This window comes from Neofelis nebulosa, chromosome 3 (assembly GCF_028018385.1).
Source record: "Neofelis nebulosa isolate mNeoNeb1 chromosome 3, mNeoNeb1.pri, whole genome shotgun sequence".
Taxonomy (NCBI): domain Eukaryota; kingdom Metazoa; phylum Chordata; class Mammalia; order Carnivora; family Felidae; genus Neofelis; species Neofelis nebulosa.
In genome coordinates, this window is record NC_080784.1 from 200450790 (window position 1) to 200477559 (window position 26770).

At 50.1% G+C, this 26770-nt stretch overlaps 1 protein-coding gene and 1 long non-coding RNA gene across 3 annotated transcripts in view; one reads left to right on the top strand and one right to left on the bottom strand.

Moving 5' to 3' along the window:
- The window catches only part of SLC2A9 (solute carrier family 2 member 9), a 241531-nt gene that overhangs the window by 24081 nt on the left and 190680 nt on the right, over window positions 1–26770 (top strand). Inside the window, exons 2-3 of one of the 2 annotated variants that reach the window (XM_058723094.1) lie at window positions 4150–4250; window positions 11566–11664. In XM_058723094.1, the coding sequence (XP_058579077.1) occupies window positions 4188–4250; window positions 11566–11664 (162 nt within the window). In that variant the 5' untranslated portion in view covers window positions 4150–4187. Of the gene's footprint in view, window positions 1–4149; window positions 4251–8944; window positions 9092–11565; window positions 11665–26770 lie in introns of those variants that run through there. The other variant, XM_058723093.1, reaches the window with a different exon arrangement.
- On the bottom strand, window positions 4766–8891 carry LOC131507830 (uncharacterized). The gene is made up of 3 exons (XR_009259738.1): window positions 8794–8891; window positions 7020–7214; window positions 4766–4893 (listed from the first exon to the last, which is right to left on the bottom strand). It is a non-coding gene; the product is annotated as an uncharacterized LOC131507830 (long non-coding RNA).

Here is a 26770-nt window from a genome sequence, read left to right on the forward strand (position 1 = left end):
TGAGCTTGCCATCAATAGTTGGCTGTTAATCATTTACCTCTCGTGGGGATAGACATTAAGGAATGTTGATAGTAATAGCTGGATGCCATGTAATCATTAGTGCTGCTTTCTTTCACAATTTCCCAGGCTTATATCTGATTATATGGGGGGGAGCTGATTTATCTATGAAGCGTATTCTGTTTGTTCTTTAGACCGTAACAGGCAAGGGGGGCTCCAGAAACCAGGTAGGTTATGTTCACAGACATGGACCAGCTTTGGGAAGGATTTCAAGAATTTCTAAGACTCTCGGAGAGCAGCTGGAATAAGGGAATTGAAAAGTCAGGGATTTGAACATCAATTTAGGTGAAGATTAAGTGAGAAAATGCACATAAAGTGCTTAGCGTGGGGTTTGATGAATGCTGCCATAAAATGAAATGGATAATGAGTGATCATGGCTAAGGCAATTATTCCAATGGCTGATAACCCAGTTATCTCCTTCTGCCTTCCTTCCTCTCTGTCTCTCTCCTTCTCTCTCCTCCTCTCTCTCTCTCTCAAAGCTGCTCTATCTTCCACATTCCTTTTCAGGATGTTGTTATAGGGTTAGCTTTAGCTCCATGCCAAAGCCAGCAGAGAATTAACCCTGAAAATAAAGAATAAAGCCCTAGCCAAATATTGCTCAATCAAAACGTGGGGGGAATAGGAAGTATGTGGCATTTCCTGTTCAGAGCTGTGAGCCAGGTGCTGGTTGGCACCACTGGGCTCGTGTGGCAGGCTGAATAGCAGCACCTGCAGGCATTTCAAGGGAGGTGACCCCCAGCTTTAGGAGAACAAGTCCACCTGGGCCGTCCGCTGACATTCTGCGGTCTACGGATGTCAACAGCGCCTTTTCTTTGCCTCTGTCTTTCCAGCCAACCCAGGCTCGCGAGTGAGGATTTGACCAGAAGCTGTCTGGGCTCAGACCCACCCTCTGTGACAGGTTGGGTGGGTGAAGATACTTCCCTAAGGCTTGCTTACTTTATTTCTAACATGGTTGACCCTAGCGACAGACACATGGCGACCGCGAAGGTTTTCTTATCGGCAGTGAGGTGATTTTCTAAACATTTAACCCCAGGGACAACCTAGGTGGAGGGCAATCAGATTGCCAGGAACAGAGTCCTGGGGCTCGGTTTTGGTAGACGTTAACTCTGTAGCTGCTGGGTTGTGGCAGGTGGGCACTCTGGGGGCTTGGGATGTGGCTGTTCACCAATGGCTGTGGTCATTTGACCTTCTAAGAACTGGCATGGCCACACGAGTGGACACCAGAGTGTTAGATTCGAACAGCAGCACGTTTTGTATTATTACTGCGGACCGAAAAGATAGGGAGCTGGCATGTTTGGAACTTCACGCAGAGCGGATATCGGTGTTATATTTATTCACGATTCCATTTAAGCCTTAGAGGATTCTTTTGAAGCAGTTTAGGGCTCTCTGCTCGCATGCCCAATGGTTCCCCCTCTCGTAACCAGTTCTAAGACACCATCTCAGAATGTTGTTCCATGAGGCCCTTACAAATGAAATGCCTCATCAGTGCTCCACAGAGGCCATTTGCTGGGAGTCCGGGGATGATGATGATGATGCCATTTAGCATTTACTATGTGCTTCATACACATTGAGTCATTTAATCTTCGCAAACGCCCGATGAGATATGTCCTGTTATTATTCGTTACTTGACATGTAGAAACAGAGGCCCAGAGAGGTTAAGTGACTTTCCTCAAGTCACACAGCCAGTAAGCTATTGAGCTGCAATTTGAACTCATGGCTCCATACTGCCTGGGGTGCAAGCTGTCTGCCTTTGGCCTTGTGCTGGGCAGGTGGGCACAGAATCTCACCTTCAAGGCTCACCTCCGCTTGACTGACTGTTCCTTCTGGGAGCTCGGAATCACTTCCTTCTGTGCATGGGAAGGAGGAAAGGCATTCTAGGATCAGGGACAGTCCAGGGAACACAAGAATGGCCTGGAAATGGAGGTCCAGTGGGCCAGACGGTCCCTGAGCGTGTGCTGTGTGGCCCTCCTCAGGGGAGGGCCTCGGATGTCACACTCGAGTGTTGACTATGGAAGCCTGCCAACCAACATCCTCATCAGACCGGCTCAGATGACATCTGGATCGCAGAGCCCGTCATCCTATAAGGACTGGATATTTTTCCAGAATTGTATTGCTTATGTCTCCTTGGCTACCCAACACCTTAAGGACTCCATCAAAACAGAAACATTTTTTTAAACTTAAAGCAACTTTTAAAACTTGCTTTTCTAGTTATAGAAATTTTTTTTTTCAGTGTCAAAAATCGGAGAAGTCTAGGAAAACACACCAGATAAAAATGGGCTAAAAGACGGCGGCCGAGGGGAAACTGCTGTCTCTCTTGCCGCCTCCAGGGAGTCTATTTTCTCTGCACATAAATATGTGATTTGTCCTCCGCTCCCCTCTGCGGCCCAGTCCCCTCCTGCTCTCCTGTCCTGTGCTGGGCCAGGCCACTCGCCTTCCGTGTGCCCCAGGAACAGGCTGTACAGTCTCCTAGAGTGCAGGCTCCATCAGGGCAGGCCAAAGTCTGTCTTGCTTTTACCTAGGCATTAGGGGCTTAATGAATACCTGCTGAATGAACAACGTGATGTACAAATATTTTGAAACCTTCAATTTCATATTAAAAAACGCACGGGCACGGTTTAAGTACATACATCCTTTAAGAGCACGCATCTCTTCCTAAGTACATCTAGTTTCAACATTAACTGGTGGATAGACTTTAATATATCTTCCTCTGTTTGTCAAGGAAGATTATGAGCATTTTCCCATGACATTAAATATTCTTTTTAAACATTTTTAAACCTTTAAAACAATTTTTTTAGGGGTGCCTGGGTGGCTCGGTCAGTTAAGCGTCCGACTCTCGGTTTCAGCTCAGGTCACGATCTCGCGTTTTGTGGGGTCGAGTCCCACATCAGGCTCTAAGCTGACAGCATGGAGCCTGCTTGGGTTTCTCGCTCCCTCTCCCACTTGTGCTGTCTCTGTCTCTCTCTCAAAATAAGTAAATAAACTTAAAACAATTTTTTAAAGAGTTTATTTTTGAGAGCAAAACAGAGCTCGAGCAGGGGAGGGGCAGAGAGAGAGGGAGACACAGAATCCAAAGCAGGCTCCAGGCTGTGAGCTGTCAGCACAGAGCCCGACGCGGGGCTCGCACCCATGAGCTGTGAGATCAAGACCTGAGCTGAAGTCAGATGCCCTACCCACACACCCCTAAATGTTCTTTTATAAAATGTTTATTTATTTTAAGGGGAGGAGGGGCAGAGAGAGGGAGAGATCGAGAATCCCAAGCAGGCTCCATGCTGTCAGCGCAGAGCTTGATGTGGGGCCTTATCCCATGAACCATGAGATCATGACCTGAGCCGAAATCAAGAGTCGGACGCTTAACCGACTGAGCCACCCAGGCACCCTGACATGAAACGTTCTTTAACACAGTTTTTAATCGCTACATGAGTTTCCATATATGGATGTACCATAACTTATTTAAACTTCCCTGCTGGATTTTTTTTTTCTCTTGTGAATACCATTTTTTAACGTGAAAAATGCTGTAGTGAAGGTCTCAGGCTGGACTCTTTGTGCACGTTCTTTTTCGCTGCTTTAGGATAACTTTTTATAGATGGAGTAGTTGGCCCAAAGGGCCTAAATATTTTTATGCCTCTAGAAACCTATTTCCAAACTCCAGGAAAGCTGCATAGTTTTCAAGGTCTGTCCTGCCAGTGATCCTGTTACAATTTTGGTGAACTGTTTCCAGTTTGACAGGGGAGATTGGCACTTGGTTTTGACTTACACTGCTTTTATTTTCACATCTTGGGAACAGAAACTTTGGTATTTCCAAGATGTGCCCTACCATGAGAATGGCTGTCTGAATGAGAATGTTCTGGGGAGGGGCCTGTATCCAATAAGCAACGTGGCAAGTGTGGAAAACACGGAGGTAGTTCAACACAACTATCTCACAGACGGAGACACCGAGTCCAGAGAGGAGCACAGAGCTGCTTAGGTCTCCGGGGGAGCCGGGCACCCCCGTCCTGGTGTCCTCACCATGCCCCCTCATCTGGGCCGCCTCCCCTAATTACCCGTCAGTGACAGCAAGCGCCTAATGACTTCTTCCTTTTTTCTCTTTCTCAGGAACAAGGAAATCCAGTCCAAAATCTGACAAATAAGCCATGACGGTCAGCGAACAGGACTCCACAGATTCCAAAGAAAGTGATTCGGTGAAAGAGAAATTGGTCAGTCCTGCTTTCCTTATCTGTCCCTGTTCTGGTGACTCTGGGGCAGTCCCTCCTGGCCCCCTCGCTGCTCCCAGGGAGATGTAGGTTGAGGCGAGGTCAGGCAGAGAAGAGACAGCAGGGGATAAAAGCAAAGGTATATGGCAAGTTGCCTTGTGAACCACAAAGCATGTGTCGTGAGGCACAGGCCACTGATGGCATTGTACTTCGGCTGATGATAACATATCATCTGCTGGTGGCCTTCAGGACTTGTTGTGGGGGGTGGGGGTGAGTCTTCGCTCCAAAAGTCATTTTGCAACAGGGGGACACCGATGTGCGAAAGCAATGATGTTGATGTCCTTAGGACACACTGAAACTCCCCCCTTATCCTGCCATGAGGCTCAGTCCTCTGCCCCTCCTCCAGGATGTCCTGGGCATCTAGAGAGACTCTCACTGCTCAGGAGTCCTTGGATAGTTATTTATTTACTTATTTAAATGTTTTTTATTTTGAGAGAGAGCATGAGCACACAAGGAGGGGAGGGGCAGAGAGAGAGAGAGAGAGAGAGAGAGAGAGAGAGAGAGAGAGAGAATCCCAAGCAGGTTCCATGCTGTCAGGGCAGAGCCTGATGGGGGGGCTCAAATCCATAGACTGTGAGATCACAACCTGAGCCAAAATCAAGAGTCAGACACTTAACCCACCGAGCCACCCAGACACCCCAATATATGTCCATATTTTCAATAAACCTTATTTAGCAGGAAAAGATCCACACAGGTGTATATACCAAACTGCCAGGGAAGTGTGGAATTGGCAGACTGAGAGTGATTGTCCCCACCCATAGGAGTGAAATGGAGGTTCGAGGAGGCCCAGCCACCTCCTCAGGTCATCCGGGGACATGGCGGAGTCACATTAAATAAACAGCAATTCCCTCCACGCAGACACTATATTTTTCTCAGTGCTCATATTAGGTTGAGTCAAGGCTCTGCTGTCTAGACATTTGGTGTAATGAACAAAGGGCTGTAGTCATCTCAATCATTCTGCTTAAATGATATTCAATAGAAAACACCCCCTTTTTTCCTTTCCTGCCCTGTCCTGGAAGAAAATGTTCATCTTGTCCAAGCTGACTTTCTAGCTTCAGGATACCATCTGGAGGACAGTTTGAGTTCAGTGCCAGAAGTATCTACCGGGTCCCAGCCCTGAGCCAGGTGGGAAGAAAACTGGGAATGCTAAGAGGCTCAGGACATTGGATTAGCCTGCTCAGGCCGTCAGGACAAAGTACCACAGGCTGGTGGCCTAAGCAACAGAGATACACGTTTTTTACATCTGGAGGCTGGAAGTCCAAGATCAAGGACATCAGAAGGGTTCATGCCTTCTGGGGCCTCTCTCCTTGGTTTGAAGATGGCTGTCTTCCCCCCATGTCCTCACATGGACTTTCCTCTATGTGTGTCTCTGTCCTAAGCCCTTCTTGTAAAAACACTGGTCGTATCGGATTAGGGTCTACCTTAGTGACCTGACTTCACCTCACTCTCCTCTTCAAAGAACCTGTCCCCAAATACGGTCCGTTCTGAGGTTGTGGGGGGTTGACTCTTCACCATATGAATTTGGGGGGGGCACAGGTCACTCAATACCAGACACACACACAATGCCTGCCCTTGGTGAGCTCCTGTCCAGAGGGAAAGGCACACATGATAATAGACACTTTTAAGTACGGGCGGTCATAGACAGTAAATCTGTGAGCAGCTTATGGAACACAGAGGGCAGAGAGAGGCCCAGAGAAGATTCTGGGAGGAGGTGGTCAGGGGACTGAGTACCGAAGGATGAGCAAATTAAGGGTCCTCAGAGGAGAAGCCTGAGCAAGGGCCAGGAGAACCGGCACGAGGAGATACTCCACAAATATTGGTGAATGGGTGTGTGCATGCCGGAACAGGTGTCAGAAGAGGGTGATGGTGCCCCAGCCTCAGAACACCTGGGAACACGTGCCTAATGACCACATCCTTAATTGAGTTCATCTCAGGCTCTGCTGGGAAGCATGGGGTCACAGGCCGTGCAAATGCGGGGATGGCACCAGCTCTCCCCAACTCCACTGGTGATATCGTGGGTGTGAACACACCTGGCCAAGTGTAGACATGTTCCATGAGGGGTGGGAGGAGGGTGCTCCGGTAATCAGGAGCCCCGGTTAACTGCCTTCTGGTCCAGGAATCTACCACACATCATGTTCACCACCAAGAGACCAAACTTGAGCACTAGAACAGTGCTTAGCAATTGTCCAATGACATCAAAATGCCCCCAGACCTCCCCTTCTACCGCTGAGGACAGTGATTCCCTAGAGGGGGGCAAATCTTTGTCCACAGAGTTTGCGTGATGGCACTGACTTAGAAAGGGATGAGAACATTTGGTCCAGATAGAGCACATTATCCGGGGACAAGGTGATCTAAAAAATAATGAGTGTTCGTTGTATCGTATGCTTGCTGTATGCTGGGTGTTGTAGATGCCACGATTCTAGGTGTTTTTCCAGTATAAACTCATGGAATCTTCCACAGGTCTATGAGGTGGTGGCACTGTTATCATGCCCATGCTACACACGAGGACATGATGCCACAGAGAGGCCAAGTGACTCGTGCAAGAGCTCACAGCCTAGGTCGCTGAGCGGAGGCTCAAACCCAGGCAGTTTTGAACCGCTAAGCTGGGGCAAAGGGAGGGGGCAGCTCCTACCAGCTTCACCAAGCGTTTCCAGAAATCAGAGCCGTTCACTGGGTCACCCTGAAAAGCCCCGGGGGGCTGGGATCACTTACCTGCCTGAAGGAAGGGGGGTGCAGTTGACTTGAAGGCCAAGCTCTCTGCATAGCTGGAGCCCGGACTCTGCTGTGTGACTTTGACCAAGTCGCTGCTCACCTCTGGGCTGGTTTGCGGGCTGGCCGGGGAGGGAATTAATGGACAGCTACCTCCACCAATAAGAGGAGCTCTTCAGGCCAAGCACCGCCTCCAGACTGTGGGACAGCAAGGACAGTGAAGTCTGCACAAGCCTTGCTGTGTGGCTGGACAGATGTGCGTCCGGTCTTCGGTTCTGGGACAGGTGCAGGGCTGGGGCCGGGGCGGCCGCCGGCAGTTGGTCTCTTTCCACCCCTGGGATCTGCATCCCCTCTGGTTTCTACCCTCAGAGCTCAATTTCAGCAGGTTTTGGGGCAGCAAAGTTGAGGCAGGAGAGGCGTGCAGGGACAGCTTTGAGGGGGGCCTCAAGTCCACACCCGGGGTACGTGCTGGCCGGTGGACAATGCTTGCTGACTTTGGAAGCCTTCATAGCGCAGGGGCGTCCCCGACACCAGCGACCACCCCCCCTTCCTCCTACTTTGTGTACATTTGTGTTGACCTCCTGGAGCCTACTGAGTTTTCAACCCCAGTGAGGAAGCACAGAACAATTTCCAAGGGGGGGTGGGGGTGGGGAGAGAGCACCTGATTCAGATTGAGTTTTAGCAAGATCAGATGAGACGCCTGTTACAGATGAAGCCAGGCAGGAAGCTAAAGAGGGGGTAGGGGAGGAAGAATGAGGGTGAGTATAACGTCCCCATCCGGACAGCACAGCGAGGGTCCTCACGACACAGGGAGGCAGCTGTCCCTTCGCTGCCCCTTCCCGTCCTTCAGGGCCCAGCCATCCTCAATTACCTTCCTCCCCCGCCTACTCCAGGGTATCTGTGCCTGCAGGCCTTGGCTCGATGCCCTCCCACCCCACACCCTCTGCCTGCATGCTTCCCAGGGCTACTCAGAAATCACCTCTTCTGGAAAGTCTTCCGTGATCCAGCCCCAATTTCAATGCCTGTGTTCCCCTACACCTAGTTTGTTTGTTTCCCGTCTCTTTTTGCGGACTTGAGGCCTCCCTGGCCTCCTAGGGGTTCTGAATTCCCCAGTCAGGCCCTTGCCCACCGGCCTGTGCCCCTGCTCTCTGCCTCTGGGGGCAAATGGCCGAGGCAAGCTGTCCTAAACCTGTCACGATTAAAGGTACACTTCTCCGACATCCAGGGCAAGTTGGCCACGTGGTGAACAAATTCTCATGACGTCTGGTGTGCATGAGAGGTCTTGCCTCCTTAATGATTTCCCTGAGCTGAGCCAGCCTGGGGCGGGCACGTGGGAGGTATTCCCCGGGCCAATGCTGAATGAGAAGCATAGAGGAATGACCGACTGGCAGGTTCTTTTTCTTCCAAACCCAGAGCCTCCCCATTTGTGCCCGAGCTAAGGGCGGCCACGCCTATGTCCAGCACGCTGGCCGGGGCTGTGTGTTTTCTACCTGAGCCTCAGAGGAACTGCAGGGCAGTCCAGGCGGGATCGGTCTTCCATGTTGCCCTCGTAAACGCAGCAGCTCAGAGAAGCCAAGTGACCAGGTTAAGGGCACGCAGTTAGAGAGGCAGGGTGGGGACCCCAGCCGGTCGGTGCCGGTCCCTGCCGTCGGTGACCTGTGTTCTGTGCCGATCCTCGGAGAGGCACCCGGCTTTATGGCCAGCGCTCCCCTCCCGGCTCGCTGGCCTCGTTGGCCAGGAAAATGAAAGGTGCTGATGCCAAAGGAAAAATCCATACCCCGGGTGGTGGTTCCCGAGAAGGCCAGTTTCCCTCCAGGATCCCTCAGTGCTGCTATGACAGCAGGGGGGAAAGCGCACGGTGCCCGTTTCCTGTTCAGACAAGACAGAGCGGCCGCGTTTCCTGCCAGGCCCCCGCCCCCTCGTGGACTCTGCCTCCTGTACCGAGATGCCCCAGGATGGCCTGCGGGAGCATGGACTCCCGGGCCTGGGTTCCTCTGACGTGCAGCCCCGGCCATCCGGGGGCCGCCGAGTGTGGCCGCGCCCTGAGAGGGACGCCGGGCGGGAGGACCAGAAAGGTAAACGCAGAAAGCGGCCTCAGGACCTGCCAGGGGGTGGGAAGGCCCAGCATGGGCGGCTGCGGCTGCCTCTGCCGCCTGGGGCCCTGGGTCACAGAAGCCTGCCGTGAGAGCCGGCACCCCGGTCCCCGTGACCTTGGCCGTGGAGTTCCAGCTCTGGCAACATGGCCGTGCTCATGAACAGCCTGGCAGGTGCTGGGTGGTGTCCCCTTTTCCTTCCCTGCCCCCACAACAGGTACCTCTGTCCCCCGGGGCCGGTGGTGAGAGGGGGTGGGCACGGGCTGGCCAAGCAGCGGCAGGGGCTCCAGGGAGAGACTCCCACCTGCCTTTCTCTAGCTTCTGATGGGTACAGACAAGGGGATAGCGATCGGGGCCAGGGCAAGGGGGTCCAGGAAGAGGAGGTGTCCAGGGCGGGCCAGGGAGTCAGGCAGCGTGACATCTGAGCTGAGACCCAGAAGATAAGTGCAAAGATAAAAGACCGTGGAGGATGGGTACTTTGTCCAAAATGCAGTTCTTGTTCTAGCAATGGATCTCTTTCAGTTCAGGCTCTTCTTCCTGTAGAAACCCATTCTGGCCCCACACCTGGCAATGTCCGCCCCTGTGGCTTATAAACCCTTTTTCTCCCCTCCGTCCTCTCACTGGCATTTACTGAATACCCTCTCTGCCTCAGGCTCGGTGCCTGGAAGCAAGACCCCCTCCCCTCAAAAAGTAAGGGGCCCCGACTCTGCTGCTAATGCTCACAGGCACCTGCCACAGGACAGGAGAGGCCTTGTCTGCCTTAATTAACTCTTTTCTTCAGCATAACAGCCTGTGAGGTGGGGTCTATTATCATCCCTGTTTTCAGATAAGCCCACTGAGTCACAGAGCAGTTATGCCACTGGCCCAAGGTTACAGTCATTAAGTGGCAGAGCTGGGGGTAGGACAGAGTTGAACCAAAGAGGGGGTGGAGTTTTCATTCAGAGGAGAAGGCGTTGGGAAAGGGTCGTAGATGCCAACGTCTCTAGAAGGGGAATTTCGGGCACATGTATCTGCACGGGCAGGGCCAAGAGGCAGCTTGGCACCTAATTCGAACAACAGCCATTCTGTATGGCGGGGCCAGAGGGAAAGTAAAACGAGTAAACGGCCTTTCCGAACGCTCCCTGTGTGCGCGCGACATTCTAAACATCCTCATCCGGCAGCACATTGATTCCTCGACAACCTGAGTGGCCAGTGCTGTTATTAGATCCATTTTACAGCTGAGCAAGATGAGACCCAGGGAGGTGAAGAAAGTGGCTCAGGTTCCCACAGCTGACTGGTAGAGCCGTCCAGCACCGCGTCCCCTGCTAGAGGAGACTACTGACGTGGGCGGGTCCGGGAGTTGGCTATCAGGGTCCAGCTCTCTCCTCCAGACAGCATTTGACCGACACAGTTCCCTGAACTGTGGACCTTGTCTGTTTTGTTTCCCGCTGTATCTCTAGAGCTTTATCAGGGCCTGGCCCGATACACGCACACATTTTATATGATAACAGAGAAGGTGCCTTCCAAGAGCACCTGGGTCCCCTCCATCCGGAGAGTGGCCCACATTCCGCTGGCCAGCCTCGGATGGGAACCCCTTCTGCCTCCAGCCCCTGCCAGCTGGTCAGCTCTGGCCAGGGGGTTCAGATGTTTCTCCTGCATGGTCCTGTCCTGATTGTGACCACGCTCGGATGAAGGACAGGGTCACATGAGGGCAGATGCCCCGTTCTCCAGGCTGAGCCCTGTATCTCTCTGCACGTCCTTGTCCTGCGGTGCTCATGGTGGCCTGGAGATTGACAGCTCGGCCTGGAAGGGCGTGTGCAGTGGTGTGCATGCGTGCATGTGAACGTGTGTGCACCTGTGCAGCTGTGAGCAGCCTCAGGCCCCTAGACACTGTTCCCAGATGACGAGGCACTGGGGGACAGGCAGTGCGGTGCAGCGGGTGACTGCATGGGCTCCAGCCCCCATCCCAGACAGCACCACGGACGTCTCGGCGCGTCTCTTTCGCCACCTATCAAATCGGGATGAAATAGTACTGATCTGAGCGTTCCGTGAGATAATACCCAGAAAGGGCTCAGCTCAATGCCTAGCCCATACCTCTTGTAAGTGCCAGCCGCTACCATTGGCAGCTAAGTCTGGCTTTGCTTTTTGTTCCCATGTGGTCCAGAAAGTGGCCAAATTCAGCTAAAATAATAGTGTGTGGCTGCTTACAGAGCACCTGCTAAGGACTGTGGGTCTGTGGGTCACAGGTCTGTGGCAGCAGGCAGAAGCAAACTGAACCCGTGGGCTGACCGCATTCCCCCAGTGCGTCCGCCTGCGCAGTGGTCGTGGACAGCGATCCCACCTGTCAGCGGGCTCCGGGAACTCGGGCAATTCTCTAGGGCCCCTTCCCCAGACAAGGGGACAGCCCAGGTGCGTCCTGCGGGCCCCTAGCTCTGTGCCCAACGGCCAGATCTGACATGCTGTCCTCTCCTTTCCAGGACTGGTCCTGCTGGCTCATCGTGGCCTCTCTGGTGGGCGCCTTCGGCTCCTCCTTCCTCTATGGGTACAACCTGTCGGTGATGAACGCCCCAACTCTGGTGAGTGCCCCGCGGCTGCGGGATGCGCCCGGCAGAGGGCGCTGCGGCCACGCGGAAAACTTAGGGAGTGTTCCCAGGCTGGTTCTGTGGCAGCCCTTTGCCGGACACTGGGACCTAGGAGAGGGAGACAGAGGAGTGAGACCAGCCTCTGCCCTCGAGGGGAGGAGTGAGGGGAGGATGGGAGGTACAGAAAGAAGACAATGGTGACAATGTGGAGGGTTCAGTTCCCTGCCTTGGAGGGTCCTGGGAGAGTGCAGGGCAAGGACAGGGGTCTACGGAGTTCCCAGGGGCCAGTGCTTGAGGATCTTATCCTGGGCACGGAGCCACGGAGAGACCTTATGCATAAACATTTTCTTGATCTGTTCTTTTTGGGTTTATGGCTTTCCATTACCACTAGTGGTCATTCAGGTGTCTGTTTTGTCTGGCTTTTGTTTCGGTCTGGAATCAATCAAGTCGTTAGGTTATGTCAATCAAGAAGAGTCTGTAAAGCAACCAAAGGTGTTTATCTGGGGTCGTAGGGCTTGCAGTATGGGAGACAGGGCGGAAATGGACTTTGTGCTCAGAATTGCAGGTGGGGTGGGCAGGCTTCTAAAGGCAGAACCCACAAGGTTACCAAACTTCTTCGGAAGGAATCATGATCGGTGCTGAGGGAGTTACACTGAGCACCGGATGCAGGATTGACTAGGTAGCTAACAGGTGTTACATTGTCTCTATTTCAGTCCTCAGTAGAGGAGGCCTTCCAAGAGCTGGCCACGTTGTAATTGCCACAAGCCAAGAGTTCATGGTGTTCCCAGAATTGAAACAGGAGCCCCTGCATGGGTCCTGCTTCCTCAATGTCCTCCCAACCCCCTTCTGAGTGGCGGTCTTAGCAATACTTACTTCCCGTTTGGAGTTTCCTTGTATAGGTGCAATCCCCAGGCCCTCCTAACTCCTCCCTGCTGGTTTGCAGGTTCAGATTTGGTTCCGCCTACCCTCCCTCCCACCCACTTAGACATAAGCATATTATATAGATAATCGAATACATTACTATCATTATTATTTTGAACAAAATTAATTGTGAGATTTATACCTCAGTATTTCACGAATATTCTGAACAAAATAATAACCTATTGATTATTAATAGATAATAATCAATAGATAATATTAACAGATAATAATCTGTTAGATTAATTAAGAACAAGAAAAACAGTTTTCATTTTTACCTTTACTTATTCATTCTCCTGTGTTCTTCTTTTTATGGAAGGCTGAGTTTCTGACCTATATTTGGTTCCTTCGAAGAATTTCTTTTAACATTTCTTGCAAGGCAGATCTGCCGGAGACCAGCTCCAGCAGGTCCAGGGGTTCCCAAAGGAAGAACAGCGTCGGTGAAAATAAAACAAAACTCAAATAAAAAACTAAAACTAAAATAAAAATGGACACAGACAACAGCAGTGTGTTGAACTGGCCAATTTATTGTAGCAAATGTGGCATCATATTTGCTAGTGATTTCCTTGTAACATATGTCATCTATGTTTTTCTAACATTACCTAATTTTGAAAATGTTCCTATGTATAGACAACCTTTAAGAAATAACACGATGGGGTCACCTGGGTGGCTCAGTCGGTTAAGCGGCCGACTTCAGCTCAGGTCATGATCTCGCGGCCCGTGAGTTCGAGCCCCGTGTCGGGCTCTGTGCTGACAGCTCAGAGCCTGGAGCCTGTTTCAGATTCTGTGTCTCCCTCTCTCTCTGCCCCTCCCCTGTTCATGCTCTGTCTCTCTCTGTCTCAAAAATAAATAAACGTTAAAAAAAAAATTAAAAAAAAAAAAAAAGAAAGAACATGATGATTTTCCCCTAACTTTCTCGCATATCCTTTGTAATATCATAGATTAATCTCTTACATTTTTCCATTATGCATCTGTGTTTATCTACAATCTACAAAGCATTCGCTTTGCTGTTCTCGTGAAAGGCCCTCCATTTCTCAACACCTCAAGTGGAACAGTTACAGGGGCATGACCTCCTAACCACATGAGGCCAGAAGAACAATGTGTTTGCCTCAGTCCGAGGTGCCAGAAAGGGGCTGAAAAAGCCTTAGAAACCCATGCCTCATACATTCTCAGAGAGACAATGCACCTAGAAACTAATGAACCATTCTGTACCTTAACCAACTAGGTTCAGTCATCATCTGGAATGCCTCCGGAGGCCAGGTGGGCCTGGGGGTTGAAGTCACCTGTGCCCAGAGATACACTCCTTAGTTGTCGGAGTGGGGCTTTCAAATCCATATGTCTCTCCTTTACAGGCCCTCTTTGCTGGCAAAGGGATGAGGCTATCCTTCCTGTAAGTAGAGGAGTCTCCATAGGGGATGGCAAGGGCTAAACGTAAGGCCACACAATTTCTTGCGGAACCTTATTTTCTTCCTAATGGTTCTTTTCCCAGGGGGCCTGCTGAGGGCAATTCCCCAACAGACAATACCCCAGGTAGTTTTAAGGCCAAATTACCTAAAGGCAGGAGTACAGAAGCTTCACTGTCGGCGGGCCCCCCTGCAGTCACCAATCTGTCCACAGCCCGGGCCCTGCCCCTCAGGCTGGGTAGCTCGGCTTCCAGCACAGATCTACTGGCAACAAATTCACTCAATGTTTGTCTGAAAAAGTCTTTACTTTTCATTCATAGTTTGGAAAAGTTTTTTAATGTTTATTTATTTCAGAGAGAGAGAGAGAGAGAATGTGAGCAGGGGAAGGACAGAGAGACAGGGAGACACAGAATCTGAAGCAGGCTCCAGGCTCTGAGCTGTCAGCACAGAGCCTGATGTGGGGCTCGAACCCACAAACTTTGAGATCATGGCCTGAACCAAAGGCGGAGGCTTAACTGACTGAGCCACCCAGGCACCTTTACCTTTCATTCACTCTTGAAGGATAATTTTGCAGAGTATGGAATTCTAGGTTGGTGGGGTTTTTTTCTCTCTCAATATTTTGAGGATTTCACTTCATTCTCTTCTGGCATGGTTTCTGAGGAGAATTTGGGTGTAAATTTTATCTTTCCTCTTCTGTAGGTAAGATTGTTTTCATCTGGCTTCTTTCAAGAGATTTTTTTTAATCTTTGATTTTCTGAAGTTTGAATATGATATGCCTAGGTGTAGTGTTTTTTTGTTTGTTTGTTTGTTTGTTTTAGAATTTATACGTTTTGGTGTTTTCTGAGCTTTCTGGATCTGCAGTTTAGTATCTGATGCTAATTTGAGGAAATTCTCAGTCATTATTGCCTCAAATATTTCCTTTGTTCCTACCTCTGTCTTTTCTCCTTCCAGGTGTTCCCACTGCATGTATATTACAGATTTTGTAGTTTTCCCACAGTTCTTGGATACTCTGTTCTGTTTTTTTCTCTATATTTAAGTCTCTTTTCCTCTATATTAAGTCTCTTATGGTGTACCTCTCTCTGTTTTTATTTTATTTTTTCCTTCCCTTCTCCTATGTTCATCTGTTTGACTCTTAAATTCCACGTGAGTGAAACCACATGATATTTGTCTTTCTCTGACTTATTTCGCTTTGCATAATACACTCTAGTTCCATCAACGTTGTTGCAAATGGCCAGATTTCATTCTTTTTCATCACTGAGTAGTATTCCATTCTATGTATGTACCATATCTTCTTTATCCATTCATCAGTCAATGGACATTTGGGCTCTTTCCATAATTTGGCTGCTATAAACACTGGGGTGCGTGTGTCCCTTCGAATCAGCATTTTTGTATCCTTTGGATAAATATCTAATAGTGCAATTGCTGGGTCATAGGATAATTCTATTTTTAAGTTTTTGAGGAACCTCCATACTATTTCCCGGAGTGGCTGCACCCGTGTGCATTCCCACAAACATAGCATCCTTGCCAACGTCTGTTGTTTCTGGAGTTGTTAATTTTGGGCATTCTGACAGGTGTGAGGTGGTATCTCATCATGGTTTTGATTTGTATTTCTCTGATGATGAGTGGCATTAAGCATCTTTTCATGCATCTATTAGCCATCTGGGTTTCTTCTTTGGAAAAGTGTCTGTTCATGTTTTTTGCCCATTTCTTCACTGGATAATTTGTTTTTAGGGTGTTGAGTTTCATAAGTTCTTTCTAGATTTTGGATACTAACCCTTTATCTGATGTGTCATTTGCAAATATCTTCTCCCATTCTGTCAGTTGCCTTTTAGTTTTGTTGATTGTTTCCTTCACCGTGCAGAAGCTTTTAATCTTGATGAGGTCCCAATAGTTCATTTTTGCTTTTGTTTCCCTTGCCTCTGGAGACATGTCTGGTAAGAAGGTTGCTGCGGCCAAGGTCAAAGAGGTTGCTACCTGTTTTCTCTTCTTGGATTTTGATGGTTTCCTGTCTTACATTTAGGTCTTTCATCCATTTTGAGTTTATTTTTGTGTATACTAACCCCATTTCATAGATGAGGAAACTGAGGCCCAGGGAGGTTAACGTATCCTAGTTCCTGGGGTGGGGTGGGCGGCCCTTTAACCTCCACTCCCTAACTTCCCGTTGGTTTCCCATCTGACTACTTATGCCCCATTTGGAAGAGAACACCCACATGCCTTGTGCCTCCATGATAGGTCCTTGGCCAACTGTGGACAATGGGATCTGAGCAGAAGTGAATATAAGCCACTTGAGGCTTAGCCTTGAAGTGAGGAATCCAGAAGTTTCCTCAGTTTTTTCTTCCCCCAGATGGCATAGGTACTAGACGGCAGAGAATGGTCTGGCAGGCACTAGGCATGAGCTAGCATGAGGTAGAAAGAAGTCTTTACTATCCTTAGCCACTGAAGCTTCAGAGTTTCTGTGCTGTGGTGGTGCATTGATCACCATCATACCCCAACATCTACCCTTCAAGGAAGTCCAGCCTGGCCCACTGCAGGGTCTTCTAACTGGTTTTCCTATTTCCACTGTGGCTTCTACAATTTATTCTCAGCCCAAAAGCCCAAGGGATCCTTTAAAAATTGAGGCAGATGATACTGTGCTTCAGCTTCAAACCTTCTACAGCCACCCAACACACCTAGAAATCAACCCCGATTGCTGTGGCCTATGCCAAGGGTCTGGTGCCTAGTGACCACTCTGCTCTTATTTCTGGCATGTTCCCCTCACTGCCTCTTCTCATCCCCATGACCCCCTCCCCACCTGCTGATCCTCAAACACACATGCACTTGGTACCCCAGGACCTTTGCACTTGCTGTTCCCTTTAGTGGAATGCTCTTTCCCAGATATTCCTATGCTGTCTCCTTTGATTACTTCTGGCCTCTGTTGAAACGTCCTCTTCTCAGAGTTTTCTTCTCAACCAGCCCATCCATAACGGCATCTCTCCATTACTCTCTAGCCCCTGCCTTAACTTATCTCTCTTTGTAGTATTTAACCAACCTGAGGTGTTATAGATTTATTTGCTTCTTGTCTACTCTTCCTTTTACTTTAGCATCTAAGCCCCCTGTAGACATAGTGTTCACAATTGTCTTGCTTTTGTAATGCCAGCACCTAGAAAAGGGTGTGGCACACAGTAAACCTTTATAATGAATGTTGGATGTGTAATGAGTAAATGTATACATTTAAGATTTTTTAAAAAGTTCTTTGTGTGCAAATGCACTTCCAAGGCAAGTCTGCTAGACCTGCTCACCCTCAAGCAAATTCCCATCTGCCCTATGTAAAAATTCTAGTTCTAACACATTCACACATCTATCTATCCATCCATCCATCTACCTAATTCTCTTTACGCAGCTGTCTACCTGTCTCCCATCTATCTTACCTCTCTTCCACTTATCTCTCTACCTACCTACCTACCTACCTGCCAACTACTTACCTGTATCATCTACATACCTACCTCTCTAAAGCATTCTGATGCCTTTGTAAAAGCTATGCAGAATCCAAGGCTAATTTACATACCAATCCCATGTCACATGATGCCCGAAATTTTTAAGCAGTCATGCATGCTGCTGGCTCAAGATGCCAATCTGAAACCTGGCAAATGGCCTCAGATTTGTGCCATTCTAAGCCTTGACCTTTAGTAGGAGAATGCTGCTTGCCTGCGATCTGCTCCATGAGTACAGCTACAATGGTCCATGGTGGCCAGAATTGTGGTGGGAGATTTCCCCGTATTGCCCAAGGGCCTGCAATGTTTGGCTCCCACCTGAGAACCCACTGAGGGTTGCATGGAAGTATCAGAGGCAGGATGGGGATTTCTGGGTTCCTGGGGTTGTTATCCGGGAAGGCACCCACCTTTTTGGGCAGACAGGGCTGATGTGTCGGGTGAGCTGATGTATCGGCCCAGAGCATGAGTCAGAACTCCTCTTGCTCACGGGTGTTGTTCGGAGAGCCTACGGGAAGGTTCTGGAAGCGGTATTCTAAAGAAATGCAAGGTTTGAGCCTGAGTGGACAATACAGAGCCTGGGCTCCGGTCCCAAGGGGCCCCACGAAACTGAGGATGGCACCAAGGGGGATGGGGCCCAGGTGTGGCTCCACTGGAGGAGCATCTGGTGAGGAGGGATGGGTCAGCAGGATGCGCCCACAGGCATGTGCAAGGGGCCGGAGAGAGTGGACGGCCTTGAGCAGGATGACCACTGGGGCGGACATTAAGGAGAGTCACTGAGAAGAGCCAACGTTGAGCAAGTGAGCATGTTGGGTGGGTACCGTGAGTGACAACGGAAACTAGAAAGCAGATGGGTTGGGGCGCCCGGGTAGCTCAGTTGGTGAAGCGTCCGACTCTTGATTTGGGCTCAGGTCGTGATCTCACGGTTCGTAAGTTTGAGGCCCATATTGGGCTCTGTGCTGACGTAGCCAGGGGATGGGGATTCTCAAAAGAAGAGACGCATCGGGTGAGGTCTGGGGCTTTGACACACTAAGCTTCCGGTGTTCTCTCTACGGAGTCCAGACGCATTACCCTCCCAGTACATGGGTGTGTAACAACACGCACAGAGTACTGTCCACCAGGCATGCTTACCCAAGCCTCTGTGTCCAGAGTTATTACTGGGGTTTCATTACAGAGGCATGATTGAGTCAACGAGTTATCTCATTTGCATAAATTATCAGGTGGGGGCTGAGAGGCCTGCCACAAATAACAAAGACAGTCCCATCACTCAGGACATCCCAAGGGTTTAGAGGCTATTTCCCAAGCATGGGGACAAAGGCCAGCCAGATTCTTAATTATCCAACAACATATGTGGGATGTATGGCATACAAAGTTATGTTCTCAACATAAAAGTACCCAAAAACGTCTGTTAAATGAATTAGTGAACAAGAAAGAATGAAAAAGAGAACTTGGGGGGGCGCCTGGGTGGCGCAGTCGGTTAAGCGTCCGACTTCAGCCAGGTCACGATCTCGCGGTCCGTGAGTTCGAGCCCCGCGTCAGGCTCTGGGCTGATGGCTCGGAGCCTGGAGCCTGTTTCCAATTCTGTGTCTCCCTCTCTCTCTGCCCCTCCCCCGTTCATGCTCTGTCTCTCTCTGTCCCAAAAATAAATAAAAAACGTTGAAAAAAAAATTAAAAAAAAAAAAAGAAAAAGAGAACTTGGGGCTCTCACTTATCACCCCACTCTCACACCATGTCAGTTAGGACTCCCTTGAAGCAAAACCAGAGTAACAGCGAATGGCTTGGCTTTTATACTGAATTAGTCACCGTTCCATTGATTTCTGAGTTGGCGATGTTTGGTCTTCTCTTGGGACGGGAGACAGAGTTTGCCTCCCCGGTGTCAGTACAGCAGCACCCCCGCCCCTTATCTGTGGTGTCAGTGGCCCTCAGTCAGCTGTCGTCTGCAACAGAGGACTCTCCTCCTGACCCATCGTCCAAGTCCGTAGTCGCCTCACGCTGCATCATAGTGACTCTGTCCTCACCCCACTTCGTGTCCCCACCCGGGCATTTTATCATCTCACATCCTCACAAGAAAAAGAAAGGTGAGTACAGTACAGTAAGACATTAGGAGAGAGCACGGGGCCACATTCACACGATGCTTATTCCCATGTGTTGTTACAGTTCTACTTCGTTACCGTTAATCGTTTACTGAGCCTAATTCATAAATTAAACTTCATCACAGGCATGTAGATATAGGAAAAAACATAGTATATGTAGGGTTCAGCATTATCTGAGGTTTCAGGCACCCAGCGGGGGCCCTGGAATGGATCCCCTGTGGACAGGCGGCGGGGGGGGGTGGGGGGGGGGTTGGCTACTGTATTTAACCCCGGGGCTTCAGCAGAACATTAATTTGACTCCCCACAAGTTCCCAGCAGAAATGGTACATTTCATCGTTTTCCTCTCCCGATCCTCCCCTGAGGGCAGGTAAGCAAGCACTGGTAAAGGATAAAACCATCTCTCTCTACAAGAGCAGATCCGCCCCAGTTGGCTGCAGATGTTAGATGCTGCTCAAAGGAAAGATTCCAACGGACCAGCAGACAGAGAACCCAGAAGCGACTTCTGGTTCTTTTAATTAACCCCACCCCATGCTGCAGTTTTAGTGACTGCCCCGAGCGCCAGCACTCTTAGGGGAGCAGAGGCGCCTGGCGGGGCACCTCGGTGCAGCCCCGGGCCTGGTCTCAGGCAACCGGGTAGGGCACGGGGAGCGCGGATCCTGCCAAAGACATCAGTGCTGGACGGGCGGACAGGGAGGCGTAGCGGCTTGGCATCTTGGCAGGAGACAGCCGGCAGTGAGGGACAAACCAGCACATCTTGTCATTGCAGAAGCAACTGGCAATTATTTTGATGAGACAGGTTATCTCTGGTTAATTTCAGCATGCACCGGGACTGCCTTTGGTATTTAAGTCCCCAAGTCTTTCCTTTCCGTTCTTTCTCTCTGTCTCTCTCTTGTTTGCCTCACGTTGTCTCAGTAGTTACATAAGCCAAACAGGTTTCTGTTAGCAAAAGCAAACAGCACACATTTAAATGTTAATAATTTAATAATAAAACGACCGCTATGAATCACCATCTGTAGCTCTCATTTGGACAGCAGCCCACGTAGCAGGCGCGGAGATAATAATCCCGCTGTACAAATAAAGGAGCCTGGAAGAGAAAGACCGAGGAGCTGGCCCAAGGCCGCTCAGCTCATGGGTGGTAGCCTGTCCCTGAAGAAGAGAGTCCCGACCTCAGCCCCACCCAGGGGCCATTTTTAAGGCTTTTTCCAAAAAGCATCCATTTCTGCCGTTTTATATCCTGCTCTTTTTTTTTTTTTTTTTTTTTAGCTTATACTTATGTTGGAAGCATTTTTCCATGTTCTTGAAAATGCCCCATCACCAGGATCTCTCATAGCTGTGTGCTGTGGCATCACGTGACTGTCATATCTTCCTAATGTGGGTCTCTTAGATTGTTTCCAGTTTTTCTCTAGGGCAGGGCACTGCTACATTGTTTAAATTGGGGCTTGGGAGTCATTGTTTGGTTTGGCATCTGGCTTGGATTGAATCAAGGTCCAGGGAGGTTGGTGTCTTGTGTGTTCTACACGGAGGGTGACCCCTGTGCCTGCTCTCCATCCTCTTGGGACCCCAGGACCCCAGCTTACTGGAGCAGAGAAGCTTGCATCTTTGATTCAGAATTTTCCCATATCACAAAGTTTCTCTGGGAAAAACGCTTGTGTTGAACCTAATGGAGAAGGGAGCATGGCCCTCTCGGGGCTCGGGGAAGCCCTGTGTACAGGGGTGGGTGCCTTATTTTCTGCAGCCAGGCAGGGGAACAGAGGTGAGGTTAGCCCAGCGAGGCAGGCAGTCGGGAAAACTTGGGAGGGGGAGTGTCAGAGTTGGGTCTGCTGGTGTGAACAAACCCGACAAATCAAACAAGAAACATTGTGTTTCTGACCCATAGGAGAGAGGCACTGAGATTTACTGAGTGTCTACTATGTGCTGGACATCATGCTAGGGTCTACACGCCTTCATTTAATCCTTCCAGTGGCCCCATCTGCAGGCTAGGGTTTTTAGTCCTTTTCTGTAAATAAATTTTTCCAGAACTGGTGCTCAAAACCATCACCCTGAACTTGGAATGGATCAGATGCCCTGTGAAAGCCCCCCATGCCTCAAGACTGGTTTTTAGGAGCCAGAAACAATTTGAACAGAAATGAAAACGCTCATCATTTTTATTCCAGCCACCCGGGAGACCTACAGAAAGGAGTGGGAAGTGTTATTTCAGAGCAAATGACAGACATGTCAGTGTGAAGGCACACTGTCCGCCCCCCGCCCCCCTCCGGAAACACAGCCACGCAATCTCTCGAAAGACTGCTGCAGCAGGAGAGAGGCTCAGGAGTAATTTTTGTTGAATAAGAAGGATATTTGCGAGTACACACACTCCACTGCTCTCACCTGGGGCAGAGAGAAAGTGAAACTTTCCTTCTTCATTTCCTATATAATTAAACTCAAAGTTTCCCCCCTCTCATTGCAAAAGTGGTTGGCAGGAGAACCCGGAAAGCTCTCAAGGTCTTACCTGCCTGACTATTGCTCGCAGTCAATACATCTTCTTTCATTAGCTTTCATTGTGGAAGCCGGCTGAGGGGGTAGAACATATTCACGCATCTGTATGCACAGAGGCCTCTTTCCCACCCCGTCGGGGAGCTGGACTCCCAGGAGAATCACACAGCAGGGAGAAAAACCCCACCACAAACATGCAGCCTAAACATCAAGCCAAGTCAGAAAGGGACCTGGGTGTTGTCCTTAGGGCTGGGAGGTGTCTCGGGTCCCCGGGACCACCCCAGGTCTGATGGTTCACTAGGACTCACAGGACTCAGAATGTGAGGACTCCCTACTCTCCACCCATGGCTGGGATTTACTCCAGTGAAGGGATTCGAAGCAAAATCATCAAAAGGAAAAGGCACACGGGGCAAAGTCCAGAGGAAACCAGGAGCAAGCGTCCAGGGTCCTCACGTGGTGAAATCACTTAATCCGCCAGCAATGAGTGTGACGACACAGGGGGCATGTTGTCCACCAGGGGACCTCATCAGAGCCTGAGTTCAGAGTTTTTATTAGGGACTGGTCGCAAAGGCACCCTCTGCTCGGCATGTACATGACTCCTGACTCCCAGAGACAAAGCAGGTGTTCGGCATAAGCTATCCTCTGCATGCTGTAGACTTTGGGAGTCGCTTTCATCAGATCTGGGAGTGGTGGGAGCCCCCCTCCCAAAATCCACGCTCCCCAACACCAGCCTCGGGCCAAGCTTGCGTGCAGGCCTCTCAGAGGAGGGAAGCCTCAAGCCAACTATGTTGACTTCTTCTGCACGGGAGGCCTTACCTCTGTTAGATGGCATCAGGTGGCCCTGCTGGGCTTGAGGAATTCTGTCCTCGAGTGGTCGGGGACCACTTCTTTCAAGGAGCCCGGTTTGGCGGTGGGCACTCTGTAAGGGACTGTAATGGTACCAGTGTCTTCAGTGGCATCAATTGTCTTTACAAATGCCGAAAGAGTTATGGGCGTGACCTGGGCATGAGCTGCTCAGCTATGCAGAGTGTGTGCTCTGGCCTGTCCACGAAAGTGCTCTATTTATGTGCATTTTTATAGCACCCCTGAGAATATTTTTAGATGAATTCATGACAGGCTCCGTGTGAATCAGTAAGGAACATGAATATTGCAAAACAGGCGACAGGGTAATTTGCCTCCCATTGTCTGGCAATTTCCTGCCATCATTTGGAGGTGTTCTAGGCCTGTCTTCCTGGCTGGGAATTGCGTGCTTTCGATTTGCGGCCAGAAGCTTGGCCTCTGAGTTGTCGGCTGGGGAGTTAGTGGTGAGTTATTCATGGCTTCATAGGCCTGAGAAATAAACACATCTAGGCCCTTTATTTTACAGATCAGGAGTAATGTTATCCGCACCACCAGCGGCCACCCCAACTTCTGGTTTTTATCGTGTGCTTCTTGCGGACCCTGCTCTGTGCTTTATTTTCGTTCTCATGTCAAATCCTCATAGTAACTCTTTTGAGGAGGGAAGGGACCTAGCAGATGAGGAATCGAGGCACAGAGAGGTTAAGTAACTTATTCAAGATCGCCCAGCACACAGCTGAAGAAAGTGGATCCCGGGGCCCTTAACCACTTAGAAGCCTGCCCTCAGAGGCAAAGCAAAGCCACGTGTGGGACATCACAGAGGACTCAGTGGTGGAAGCCAGTCTTGAACCTGAGACTCTTGGCTTACCTTTAACCGTGGCTCCCCAGCGCCCACACGATTATGCGTGGACTCCTCAGGCTGACAGGCGAGGCCAGTGATGACCACTCTCTGGGCCTTCGAGGATTTGCTTTCCTCTGTTGACCACTGTCATACCCAAGCCCGTCCCTACCTGCTCATGACGTGGCGAGTGTGGCATCGCCTTTCTCGGCTTCCCGTCATCACTGTACCTCCACTGTGTGTTATGACTGCGTGTTTGCTCTACTCTTGTCTCTATTAGACTCCACGCTCCTTGAAGGCTCCTTCAGCTCCCAGGTTCCAGGAATGGTGGCTCCACCAGAGTCTATGTCTCTTCTGGTCTGTCTGTGAATGATCAGACAATAAGGAAAGGGAATGAGTGAAGAGAAGGCACACAAACTCTTAATACCTTGGCGGAGGTGACACACGTCACTTCTGCTCATGCTCCTGTGGTGAGAAGTAGCCATGTGGCCGCGTCCAGATGCAAGGCACCGAGAAGTGTGGGTGTGCCCAGGAAGAGGAGGGCTAGACGCTGTGAGCACGGAGGAGGAAGGGCTCTGCCATTCCGCTGGATTCTCTATGGCTTTCAGATGCATTTCTCAACTCCTTTTTCTGCTCTTAATGAAACTTCACAGGATGGCTGCCAAGGGTTAAACAAAATGAGGTATATAGATGTCTAATGCGTACTGAGCAGTCAATCAGTATTCGTTCTCTGTCCCTTCTTGTCCCCAACTCCAGTCTTTCAATATGCAACAGAGGTACTGATAGGATCACCTTTGTGTTTTCTATACTGAGTTGGACTACAGTAGTGGTTAAGAGATGGGCTGTGGAGTCCAACTACCTAGGTGTGAGTCCCGACCCTCCCACATGCCAATGGTGTGACTTGGGAAATGCCCCTATGGCTCTGTTCCTAAGGTTCATCAGCCCAAAGAGAAGTTACAAACAGTACCTGCCTCATAGGGTTGTGAAGACGATGGAATGAGTTCACACGTGTCCAGTTCTCGGGGTAGTGGATGGTATGTCGCATCTATGACCTATTTTTATTATTACATGGTGATTGATACACAGCAGAAACTGAATTTTAAACATTGTTTTAATGTTTATTTATTTTTGAGAGGTAGTGCATGAGCGGGGGAGGGACAGAGAGGGAGGGAGACAAAGAACTCAAAGCAGGTTCCAGGCTGTGATCTGTCAGCACAGAGCCCAATGGGGGGCTCGAACCCACAAACTGTGAGATCATGACCTGAGCTGAAGTCAGATGCTCAACCGACTGAGCCACCCAGGCGCCCCAGTAGAAACTGAATTTAAAGCACAAACCCTTATTAAAGCGCCTGCTCAGTACCAGTCGGTGTTCACATAAGTCAGGGCCACACATCTCAAACTCAGCGAATGTTTGTGTAATGAGTTAGCAGAACAGCCCTCGTCGGCTGGCTCCTACTATCACATAACCCTTCAGGCTGCCTTTCATCTAGGCCTCTGCTGAAATCATTCCTGGAGAAGACAAACATTAAATCCTTACAGCCATCACTTGGAAACCAGCTTTCAGGACGGTTGAGGAAGGCGTCTCTGCAGGGGGGCGCAGCTTTGCTGTGTCCTTCAGCTTTCTCCAGCCCTCTGCAGAGGTTCCTTCCATCCTCCAGCTCTCCCAAACTGAGATACAAAATCTCCGTAGAGATGCCCAAAGCAACACCTAGGAATGAGTGATATGAAAGCTGCCCCCCCTTTCTCACCAGGCTCCTGAATGCCTAGAAAGGAAGAGATTTCTTCCCCGGCAGCATCCTTCTAGTTTCTGCACATCAATTCTTGGACACTGGTCGCTGCCGTAGGCATGGTGATAAGAGGCTCTCTAAAAACTTTTTTTTAACGTTTTATTTATTTTTGAGACAGAGAGAGACAGAGCATAAGCAGGGGAGGGGCAGAGAGAGCGAGACACAGAATCTGAAGCAGGCTCCAGGTTCCGAGCTGTCAGCACAGGGCCTGACAGGGGGTTCAAACCCACAAACCGTGAGATCATGATCTGAGCCGAAGTCAGATGCCCAACCTACTGAGCCACGCAGGCGCCCCAAGAGGGTCTTTAGAGTGGGCATTAGCAAGGCTCCTGGAAAGGTGGCTATAGTTGCTTGAATCAGTGTCAGTGCTGGATCGCATTAGGGACCAAGGTCACATCCAAGAATAACCTTCTACGTGGGGTGAGGAGAAGGGTCCTGCTTTTGGGCGGCAAGAGGTGCCCGTGCAGTCCTAGGTACTCACTCCTTACACGGGTTTCTCTGAGGGTCTTGCTGTTGCCCTGGGGAGGCGGCAGGGGTGGGGTGGGGTAGTTCTGTACCTCTGCCTTCCTGAGGCCTGTCCAGCCCCTGGCTTAGCAGTTTATCACACTTTCTCCCACTATGCTCTGTGCTTGTTGGTTGTCACCCAAGTACTTAAGGGCATGGCAGAGTGTGTAGCCCATAACAAAGGCTTAATTGACATTTTTTTTTAACGTTTATTTATTTTTGAGAGAGAGTGACCAGGGGAGGGGCAGAAAGAGAGGGGGACAGAGGATCTGAAGCGGGTTCTGTGCTGACAGTAGTGAGCCCAATGCCCACTTGAACTCGCAAACCATGAGATCATGACCTGAGCCAAAGTCAGACGCTCAACCGAGTCACTCAGGTGCCCCAGATACTTTTAAATCAATAAATGTGCCATTGTACTTGGCTGCTTAACATTGCCACCTTGACTGTGAAGTTGGGAGCCCGGATAGTGCACTTGTCCTTTAGGGCTCCAACGTGAGGCGGGCCTTGCACAACCTCCCCCCATCCACCTGTTAGCCACCTGGCCAAGTTGGCAACTCTGGGCTCCCTGGTCTGTAAATGAGCGTTTCTGCCCCCAGGGCTGTTGCGAGGCTGAAATGGGATAATTTACGTGTTTTGGGAGAGTTTCAGCAGTTGCAAGCAACAATAATTTTGTCTGATCGAAGCTAAAACTGTTGTTGCCAAAATCGGGAGCAGCTCGCAGAGCTGGTGGCAGGGCTGGTGAGCCGGCCCCGAAGCTCTGCAGCCTGGCCAATGCCACCCC